This window comes from Tupaia chinensis, unplaced genomic scaffold, assembly GCF_000334495.1.
Source record: "Tupaia chinensis unplaced genomic scaffold, TupChi_1.0 Scaffold139491_1, whole genome shotgun sequence".
NCBI lineage: Eukaryota > Metazoa > Chordata > Mammalia > Scandentia > Tupaiidae > Tupaia > Tupaia belangeri.
This window is the reverse complement of record NW_006199376.1, coordinates 843,774-854,957: the sequence shown is the minus strand read 5'-3', so window position 1 is coordinate 854,957 and position 11,184 is coordinate 843,774. Positions and strand designations below refer to the sequence as shown.

Genomic DNA, 11,184 nt, shown 5'->3' with positions numbered 1-11,184 from the left:
CGCGGCCCAGGTGCAGCGGCTGGAGGCCAGCCCTGGGCTGCTGGTGGCGCGCGGGAAGCTCCATGTCCTGCTCTTCAAGGTCAGTGACCTCCTGAATCCCCCAAGCCAGGGCCATTTCCCGCCTCTGGGCTACCAAGTAGGGGCTCCTGCCTCCCACCCGCCGGCCACACCCACATTCCTGACCCCACCCGCTGCCCGCCGCTGTGGAGCCGCCTTCCCACAGCTCCATCCCTCTCCTGGCCAATCAAAGCCCGCTAGCTCTAGCTCTGGCCACGTCCACGGAATTTGGTCTGACTCCCAGCCTATCCCCAACTGAAAATAACGGAGGTGGATAGACGTGCACCCCACGACAGTCCTCTGCCTCCTCCAGTTCCTGCCCATCCGGTCACCATCTTTGTCCCACATAACTTTACAAACTGCCATGCGCCCGCAGCTCGCTCTCATTCCTCTGCTCTCCTGCCTCCTCCCTTCCCACGCCTGCCCTTTCTCCCCTACTCGGGCTGCGGAGGTAAAGAGCCGAGTGGGTTGCCGGTGTGTGATGAGGGACTCTCCAGCTGGCCCGGGTAAGGGGCTGTCAGGGTCAGTGTTGTGTCCGTCACATGCAGGAGGAGGCTGAAATCCCACCCAGAGCCTTCCAGAAAGCGCCAGAGCCCGTGGAGGGAGACCAGCCCGAGCAGGGCCCAGAGCAGCAGCAAGCCGAAGCAGAAGAAAGCTCCGACGACGAGGGGCCGGTGGAGTCCCGCGCGCGGCGACTGCGACGCGCCGGCTTGCAAAAGGTTCAGAGCCTGCGAAGGGCCCTTTCGGGTCGGAAAGGTGCTGCAGCGCCACCGCCCACGCCGGTCAAGCCACCTCGTCTGGGCCCTGGCAAGAGCGCTGGGGGCCAGCCCGAAGCCCAGCCGGCGCCAGAGCCTGCGCTGGAGCTACAGCCTCCGCAGGATACGGAGGAAGATCCTGGGTGCCCAGGGGCGGCCGGAGCGGCTCGGCTCCAAATAGAGAGTGCAGCCTGATGGCTGGTGCTGCTTCCTGCCCCGTGCCAGTGCCTTGTCCCAAAATAAATCCTTCAGAATGCAGCTTTCATGCCCAAATAAGGAGCGAATCCTTTATCCACAGCAAGCTCTGGTCCTCCCCGCTCCTTAGTAACCTGTGTGCTCTGAAAGTGGCGCAGCCACGCCCACCCATGCTCACCGTCAATAAAAGCAATTTCACCTAATGGAGACTCCTGTGAAGGCGTGGGCGTGGGGGCCGAAAGGCAGGGCGAGAGTGAATACAGAGTTAGGACCTCCGACAAGGCGTGAATGCCCAGCAGGTCGTTGTATGATGTCTTCCTTTTTCACTGAACCCTGAGCTCTACTTTTGCGGCTAGTAGAAATAGCCTGCAGGCCACTTGCTCCTCAAATAGGATGAACAAATGCAAATATAAGCATCAGTGTAGTCCCTTGCTGTAGGTCCTTAATAAATGCCGACGAATGGTTTTTCTCTTCCTCTTCCTCCACTGCCTCTTTTTATTTTATTATTATTATTATTTGTAGAGAGAGAGCTTTTTTGAAATAGAGTGCATGCCTGCGCTAGTGAGACAGAGCGAGAAACCACCTCTGGGGGGATGGCCACACCACAATCCTTTCTCCTCCATTCTCTTATTTATTTATTTATTTATTTGGAGAGGTGTTTTTTGTTGGTTTGTTTGTTTTTTGCTATAGGGCGTGTGTGCTCACCAGACAGACAGAGAGATAGAGAGACAGAAAGCGAGAAATCACCCCCCAGGGGGGATGGCCACACCACAATCCTTTCTCCTCCATTCTCCTCTTGGGATCTTGGGCACGCATGCACACGCGCCCGGCGTGAATTTAAGCCACCGTGTCTGGGACTTGAACCGTGATTGACTACATGGGAGTCCAGCGACATAGCCATACACTAACTGCTGGTCCCTCCTCCATTCTCTTTTTGAGATTTTGGGCATACATGCACATCTGCCTGGAGTGAGTTTTAAGCCACCTGTCAGGGACTCTGAGCGGCAGTTGATGTAGGAGTTCAGAGACATAACCATTGCACCTAGCCCTCTTTTTACTCAAGGTACTTTTCAGGTGAAATTCACTCCTAGGTGCTTCCTACTCAGACCACCTCTTTGAGCTGTTCTTGAAAAGGGCTCAAGGAACCAACAGATGGTGTAATGGTTATGTTGGTGGACTCCCACGTAGTCCACTGTGATTTGAGTTCCCAACCCAGCAGCTTGGAACTCATGTCAGGCATGTGTGCAGGCATGCCAGGCATGCCAAAATCCTGGTGTGACCATTCCCTCTGGGGGGGGGGGTGACTTCTTGCTGTCTGTCTGTCTCTCTGGTGAGTGCATATGCCCTATAGCAAAAATCTCTCAAAAAAAAAAAAAAAAGCAAAAGAAGGAAAAGTACTCAGAAAGTAGTGTTCTATCTTTTGTTTGTTTGTTTGTTTTTTCTTGAGAGGTTTTTCCTACAGGGTGTGTGCGCTCCCCAGAAAAACAGAGAGAGACAGAGAGATAGAAAGCGAGAAATCACCCCCCAGGGGGGATGGCCACACCGCAACCCCTTCTTCTCTTGGAATCTTGGGCATGCATGCACATTCGCCTGGTGTGAGTTTAAGCCACCAGTTCCGGGACTCGAACCATGGTTGACTACGTGGGAGTCCAGCAACATAGCCATTACACTAACTGCTGGTCCCAGTAGTGTTCTATCTTGTACTTTTACTTAAGTTCCTTTTTGACTCAACAACTATTTACTGAGGACTTACTATGTGACTATTATGTAACCTACTAAGCATGGCTGAAATTTTCTCCCCCTCCTGTGTTTTCTTTGCTTAGAAGTTTTTGCCTTTGGGTGTGTGAGCTCAATGGAAAGAGAAACAAATACAGTGAGAGGGGAAGTGAGAAATCACCCCCTGGGAAGGATGGCCATACTGCAACCCCTTCTCCTACATTACTTTCCCAGAATCTTAGGTATGCTCCTGGCATGATTTTTCAAGCCACTGGGTCCGGGACTTGAACTGCAGTTAGCCATGTGGGAACCTGGCAATGTAACTGCTATAACATTTACTGCCCATGCCCCTCCCCCCCCGCCTCCCTGTGATTTGTTTACCAACAAATGGCACCATCGACTCCATAAAAACTTAGAAGTTCTTGTTGGTTCAAGGGCTCTCACTGTCCTGCCACATAGAAACAGTTATCTTATTGATTTGACCTCTGTGAACTATCCACTTTTCTCCTCTTTATTCATGATAGAGTGCACATATGTGTAACAGAGAAAGGGAGGGAGAGAGAGAGATAGAGAGAGAGAAGGAGAGAGAGAGAGAGAGCATTCTACCCCAACAGAGCCCGGCCATCCAGTTCTCCATCCTGTCAAGATACTGGGCACATGTGCATTCCCACCATGTTGCCTCTGGGGACTGGATTTGAACCCCGTTGTGGGATCGTGCTTCCTCTGCATGGCACCTAACCACTGCTGCAAGACCAACCCTGTCCACTGTTGTCTTTCACCTGCCTGGGAGTTGAACTGCTGATCTGATCATATCACTCTGTTGATTCAGACCATTCAATGTCTCCCTATCACCTTGAGAATAAAGTCCAAACTCTAATATTTGCAAGCCCTTTGAGATCTGGTCTCTGCCCACTTTGGCTGCCTTATCTTTTGCCACTTCTTGTTTTCCTTCTGCAACAAAGTATACATGGGAAACTGCTACAACAGAGCCACACTAAGCTGCGTGCTCTCACTCTGATCCCTACTGCCCTGCCAAACTGAGCAAGGCATAAGTGCTTCAGGGCTAAGTGCTTCTCTCCCTTGCTCCCAAGGAGACACTTGCACCTTTCCAGTGCCAACTGCACTCTTTATGATGGTGGTTACCTTCCCACCCCCCTCCACTAGGCTGTTGCTCCTTTGCGGTAGGGATTGTTTTCTTCATTTCTGCATTTCCCATAGTAGATGCTGTGCCTGGCACGTGGTAGACACTCGTGAGGCCTGGGGATGGTTCTCTGCAGCAGTGGAACAGGAGCATCACAGAAGAAGGGAAATGAGAAGCAGGAGGCATGGCTAAGGGCGGGGAGCCTAGCCGTCCACCCCTTCACACAGTCCTTGTTGTATAAAGCACCGAGTACCTACTATGAACCAGCCCTTATGCAAAGTCTTGTGAATACCATCTTTGCCTCCAAGGAGCTCAGAATGTAGCAGGAGACAGAAACACCAACATTTTAAAGGAGTGACAAATGTGGAGGGATATGAATATTTGTGTTATTTTGAGAGCAAAGAGGAAAGGGATATGATCCAACCCAAAGAAGAAAAAATGGAGGATGTGGAAGTGTACTGGAAAATGGTGAACAGAGAGAGGACAGAAATAGTGAGGGGCAGTGGGGCCCAGTGGTTAGAAATGTGGGCTCTCCGTTCCCTTATCTATAGGTTGGAATAATGGTAGTCCCTTCTGGGCAGGAATGAAGGAACATAAGTAAGGTGCCTAGCATAGTGCCTGGGACATGGTTTCCTCCACTCATTCAACAAGTATTTCCTGAGCTCTTAGAGTATGCCCGGTACAATTTAAGGGCCTAGGACACAGTGACACATCAGAAAGAAAATCCCTGCCTCCATGGGGTTAAATTCTAACAGGAGAAGACAGGTAGCAAACAAGTAAACATATAAACCAGATAAAAACAAGTAAATGTATGAACCGGAAAGGACTTCAGGTTATGGCTCTTGAAGAAACCAGATTAAGATACAGAAAATGACGGCATGTGTGTGCACCTTAGATGAGGACACTGGAGATTAGTAACAGCAACCATTCACTTGTATGAATTAGTCCTTGACATTTGATTCATGCAGTGTCACATTTTAGTTTTCGTTATTTTCATGGATTCAATTAGAAGAGAATGCCTACCTGCCCCAACTTGTTGGAAGCCTACTATCATTTATTTATTTGCTATAGAACTTGTGTGCTTGCCAGACAAAGGCAGAGACAGAGAGTGCAAAACAGAAAAGTGAGGGAAAGTGAGAAGGTATCCTCTCCCCCAAGAAGGATGGCCACACCACAATCCCTTCCCTAGTCTCCTCAGGATTTTGGGTAGGTATGCACAAGCACCCGGTGCATTTTTCAGGTCGCTGGGTCCGGAACTTGAGCCACGCATTTGGCTATGTGACATCTAACTGCCTTATCCTCCACTCCATCTGCTGGCTCTGCTATCAGTTATTCTGTTTTCTTCCCTTCCCTCAGATTGCACAGTTACAATACATAAGGGCGCTCACATCATCTTCGTTTCTCAGCCTTTGCTTGGCTCAGTTGCTATTGCTCCTTATAACCACACGATGTCACTGTTGAGGTAACAGTGTCTTGGTTGATGTCTCACATAACTGCAGGGAGGTCTGCCTGACCTGTTTTTTTCTCTTTTGTGGAGTTCTGGCATCAAAGGGTGGGCTGGAAGTGGTAGAGGGGATGTGGAGGCTAGGAATCCTTCCATACATGGAGGCTCAGGTAGATGCATTTCATCTGGAGAAATTCAAGCCTCCTGCAAGCTCACAAGCTTTAGAGCTCTGAATGCACCAACTTCCTTCCCAACTAAAAGAAAATAAATTCTATATTTCCAGATCCCTGGGAATCTACGTGATTTTTCCCCAGTCCATAGACAAAATTAAAAGCCTAGCTGCAGTTTTTCTATATAACATGTCTTGACCCCTTGAAACCCAAAGGCTTGACTAACTTTAGGGGAAATCCTTGCTACAGCAGCCAATAATAAAATCAAGTTAAAACAAAATTAGTTCAATCTTTTTTTCCTTTCCTTCAATTTTTTTTTTTTGTGGGGGGAGGGTCACCTTCACTCACCAGGGAGAGAGAGCAAGAAAAGACATGCTCCCTCCATGGGGGATGGTCATACCACAATCCCCTCTCCTCCTTGTCTCCTCCTTTCAGGATCTTGGGCATGCATGCACATGTGCCTGGTGTGTTTTTTAGGCTGCCAGGTCCAGGACTGGAACCACTCAGTTAGCCACGTGGGATCCAGCCACCCTCACCACCATGCCTTCAGCTGGTGCAGTTCAGTTTCTTTTTTTTTTTTGGAAAGGTTTTCGCTATAGGGCGCGTGCACTCGCCAGACAGACAGAGATAGATATAGAGACAGAAACCGAGAAATCACCCCCCAGGTGGGATGGTCACGCTGCAATCCCTTCTTCTCCATTCTCCTCTCAGGATCTTGGGCACGCATGCACATGTGCCCGGCGTGAGTTTTAAGCCACCGGGTCCAGGATGCGAACCGCGGTCGACTACGTGGGAGTCCAGCGACATAGCCATTACGCTAACTGCTGGTTCCCTGCAGTTCAATTTCTTGTTAGCTCATTTTGTTGCATTATGTCATTGCTCCAGTTATTATTGTTGTTGTTATTATAAATTAAATGGAGTGGAGATGCTGGCTCAGAGTATCAAGTTGGCATGTGATAAGTGTGGCATTTAGGCAAGCTGCTTTGGCAGGTGGAAAGCACACGGGTGGAGCACTAAAATCCTGAACTTGGTTCTCAGCTCTTCAGGCCAGAAATGCAAATTTATTACTCATCCCAGCATGATTAGGCTGATCTGCAATAATGAAGCTCAGAAAACACTGATTAACTTGAGCGCTGGATTCAGTACTTACCCTAAGAAATGGAACTGCCATCTGGCTAGAAGAATGTAGCCTGCTAGTTGGGACATGTCTCATCCTGCAACAAGGGCTTACGTGGGAAGCCAAAATAAGCTTGAAGTATAAAGAAACAGAGTGGTGGACACTGGGTAAAGATGATCCAACCTGGTACGCCCATTTTCTTCTTCTGCAGGTGAAGATCTATGCATTCCTGGTAGGAAATGTCTCTCCTAGTTAAGTCCTGGAACACCTTTGACTTTCCTTTATTTGGCATGGAGGAACCATATAACCTGAGCATTGAAGGAAACTCAAGAGCCATCTGGTCCACCTGCATTTTCAACAGTAAAACACCCTCTGCCATCTTTCTTTTTATCCTCACCTTTCTAAAGTTGAAAAAGTTCAGTGATGAGGAACTCACTGAACCCTTGGGGCAACCCTATTTTTGGGCAGCTTTGATAGAATCTTTTATGGTGTGTGCTAGAGGGTACATGTGCTTACCAGAGAGGCAGAGACAGAGAAGGGAGAGCGAGAAAGCACGTCTCTTGGGACGAGCAGATGGCGTAATGGTTATGTCACTGGATTCCCATGTAGTTGACAGCAAGTCCTGGACAGGCTTATAACACATATTGGACACGTGTGTGCATAACCAAGATCCCAAGAGGAGAATGGAGAAGAAGGGATCATGGTGTGACCATCCCCCCAGAGGGTGATTTCTCGCTTTCTGTCTCTCTGTTTCTCTCTGTCTCTCTGGTGAGGGCATGCACCCTATAGCAAAAATCTCTCTTTTAAAAAAAGAATGCAGTCTCCTTAGGACATGGTCATGCCCTGGTCCCTTCTCTACTTCTTCCTCTTTTCGGGATTTTGGTTTTGGGCATGTACTCATGTATTGCCTGGTGTGTTTCACAAGGGTCCAGGACGCAAACTGCACAACTGGCCATAAGGCATCTGGCTGCCTTAACCAGTAGGTCATGGAACCAGCCTGAAAACTTTTTTTTTTTTTTTTTGAGAGATTTTCACTATAGGGTGCGTGCGCTTGCCAGCCAGACAGAGAGAGACATAGAAACAGAAAGCGAGAAATCACCCCTCAGGGGGGATGGTCATGCCGCAATCCCTTCTCCTCCATTCTCCTCTCGGGATCTTGGGCACACACGCACATGCGCCCGGCATGAGTTCTAAGCCACCGGGTCTGGGACACGAACCGCGATCGACTACGTGGGAGTCCAGCGACATAGCCATTACGCTAACTGCTGGTTCCCAAAACTTTGTTTTTTGTAGTGAAATAAAAATCTGTCTTTATGATTTTCAGTACATGGCATTTGGCCCCCCTTCAGCAACGTCTGTACAATGAGATTCCTATATTTCTGTGGTGTAGATGACCTTGGAGTATAACTCCAGCAGGGCGTGCAGGACTGACTCACCTAGGATTTCTCTCACAATCTCTTCTTCAGGCCAGCCAAACATGACTGTAACACAGCTATTCCTCATGACCTGTTTTTTCAATTCTCGGTCATTCTTATATGTTTACCCTTGTATGTTATGTTATTTATTTATTTTTGGAGAACTTTTTGCTATAGAATGTGTGTGCTCGCCAGAGTGACAGAGAGGGATGAAGAAAAAAAGTGAGAAGTCATCCTCCAGGAGGGATTTTGGACACGCATGCACACATGCCCACTGAGAGTTTTTTTTGTTTGTTTTCTTTTTTAGAGGTTTTTGCTATAGGGAGCATTTGCTTGCCAGAAAGACAGAGAGAGACAGAAAGACAGAGAGAGACAGAAAGACAGAGAGAGACAGAGAGACATAGAGACAGAAAGCAAGAAATCACCTCCCAGGGAGGATGGCCACTCCGCAATCCCTTCTCCTCTAGTCTCCTCTTGGGATCTTGGGTACGCATGCACACGCGCCCGGCATGAGTTTAAGCCACCGGGTCCAGGACTTGATCCGTGGTCAACTACATGGGAGTTCAGCAACATGGCCATTATGCCAACTGCTGGTCCCCACCACTATGTGTTTTAAATAGGGAGGTGGTAGGTGCGGCAGCAAAAGCCTGGACATCAGGGTCAAAAACCTTTGAGCCACATTGCTGGTGAACGACAAATCCTTTTCCCCAAGTCTATTATGAGAATGAAAACAGATTGCTCATTCACTCATGCTATTGATATTTGTCATTCCGGGGGATGGAGATTGGTGGTGTATTATCCAGATAAGGATCTGTTCTTATGATACTTAAATTAAACTGACAATTGTAATAGAATTTTTAAGAAAGTTTGTCTATTTACTTCTTTCAGAGAGAGACAGACAGAGGAAGAAAGCAGCCTCAGCAGGGCAAGGTTGTATTGCAATCCCGTTTCCATTTCATTATTCAGTTGGGAATTTAGGTATGTGCTCACATCGGCCTGATGTGTTTTTCAAGCCACCCGGGCTGGGATTTGAAAATCACTTGGCCACGTGAGATCCAGCTTCCTTAACCACTAAGCTACAGGGCTGGCAGGACACAAGGTTTTTAGTATTTTCCTCTCCCCACCAACAATGAACAATGCAGTTTCTCTTCTCCTCCCTGAATGTCTTGCTACAAGATGGTTGTCTGTTTAATTCCTCATGCAGTTCTACAAGCTCTACCCTTAAAAGACTCAAATTAGTTTTTTGGTAGTTTTTTTTTTTTTTTTTTGAGAAGTTTTTGCTATAGGGTACATGCACTCACCAGAAAGACAGAGAGAGACAGAGAGAAAGAAAGTGAGAAATCACCCCCTAGGGGGGATGGCCACACTGTAATCCCTTCTCTTCCATTCTCCTCTTGGAGGAGCACAGACCCACATGCACCCGGCATGAATTAAAGCCACCGGGCCCAAGACTCGAACCGTGGTCGACTATGTGGGAGTCAGTGACATAGCCATTACACCAACTGCTGGTCCCAAGACTCAGACTAGTTTTAAGGAAGCTCCTGCCAGCAACCCATGGGACCACTTGTCATCATTACAAGCTACATTTTGTTGCTTTTGCACTTCAGGGTGTGTACATTTATCCTGGAGAAGTACATTCTGCTAAGCGTGAATGTGTGTGTGTGTGTGTGTGTGTGTGTGTGTGTCCCTAGCATTTAGAGCTATGCTTTGATCTTCCCTTGTGGACAGCATTTCCTATTTGTTATTGGAGTTTTCAGACTCATAAAAAATTTTATTACTGGGACCAGTAGATGACATAATGTTTATGTCTCTGGACTCCCCCATAGTTGATCGTGGTTTTGAGTCCCAGACCTGGTGGTTTAAACTCATGCTGGGCATGTGTGCTTGTGTGCCCAAGATTCCAAGATAAGAATGGAGGAGAAGGGATTGTGGCATGGCCACCCCCCTGAGGGGTGATTTCTCACTTTCTGTCTCTTTGTCTCTTTGGCATGTGCATGCGCCCTATAGCAACAAATGCTCTTAAAAATACATTGATTATTTACATTTAATTGTACATCTTTGTGGAGTACAATATGGTTTTTCAAAGCATGCATATAGTGTGTGGTGATCAAATCAAGGAGATTACTAGATTCATCATCTTCAACACAGATGTTTCCCAGCTTTTTTTTTTCCTTAAGGAATAATTTCCTTTATTTTATTTATCATTATTATTATTATTTTTAATTTTACCAGAGCAAGACAGAGAGAGAGAGAGGGAGGGAGAGAGGGAGAGAGGGAGAGAGAGAGAGAGAGAGAGAGAGAGAGACTGAGAAAGCAAGCTGCCAGGTCTGGGACTTGAACCACAGTCAGCCATGTGGGAGTCCAGTGCCTTTAACCACCATGTCACCTGTCAGCCCCAGATATTTCTTAGTTTTAATACAAAATGGACGGAGCTTGCATTTATCTTTCTCTTTCCAACTTTAGGATAATTTCCATAATGGTAAGTAAAAATGTAGTTTCCACTCATTTTAAAACTAGAGTTCTACACTCTTTTCCCCCTCAGTGCGGTGAGAGTGGCCTTTATTATTCTGGTAGTTATTTTTATTTAGTTTACTACTGTCTCTTTAGCATGGATATTTTGTTAGGAAGTCTGGCTTGTTAGAGAAGATAGATTTTGGATGTGAGTCACATTATTTATGGACAGCTGTAGACCTTCCTCTTTCTTACACGGAATGAAGAAGACTGCATAGTCCAACATTGCCCCAACCCAATTGACAAAATCCCTTTTACTTTGCAGATACTCATGGGCTAACCATTCTAAAGTAAAATGGGTTATTTGATATAGCATTAAAAAAACCCACTAATTTTTATTTCTTGTGGTCTTTACAAACTTACATGTCTGTATTATTATTCTTTATTTCCTTACCCATTTCCTAAGACTATCTACCTGTTTTTAGCTCAATTTTTAGATTTCTCTAAGTCTGTCTGGCCAAAATGTATGTTCATATGCTAACTTAAAAATATTCACAAATATGTTGCTCTAAGTTTTGCTTCCCTTTTGAAATTTTTAACATATGTGTTGACAAACACTTTGAATATATGATTCAGGTACGTTGATCATTATTCCATCATTTTGTAAAGGTTATTTGAAAGGCATATGTCTTATTTGTATTATGTTTTTCCTCCCCCACCCTC

At 46.7% G+C, this 11,184-nt stretch overlaps 1 protein-coding gene across 1 annotated transcript in view; it reads left to right on the top strand.

The window, feature by feature from the left end:
* The window catches only part of CAVIN3 (caveolae associated protein 3), a 1,870-nt gene extending 383 nt beyond the window's left edge, over positions 1 to 1,487 (top strand). Inside the window, 2 exon segments of the mRNA XM_027765719.1 lie at positions 1 to 79; positions 606 to 1,487. The exon segment at positions 1 to 79 is cut by the window's left edge and continues 72 nt beyond it. Coding sequence (XP_027621520.1) covers positions 1 to 79; positions 606 to 1,007 — 481 coding nt within the window. The 3' untranslated portion in view covers positions 1,008 to 1,487.
* Positions 1,488 to 11,184: the final 9,697 nt, after the last annotated feature.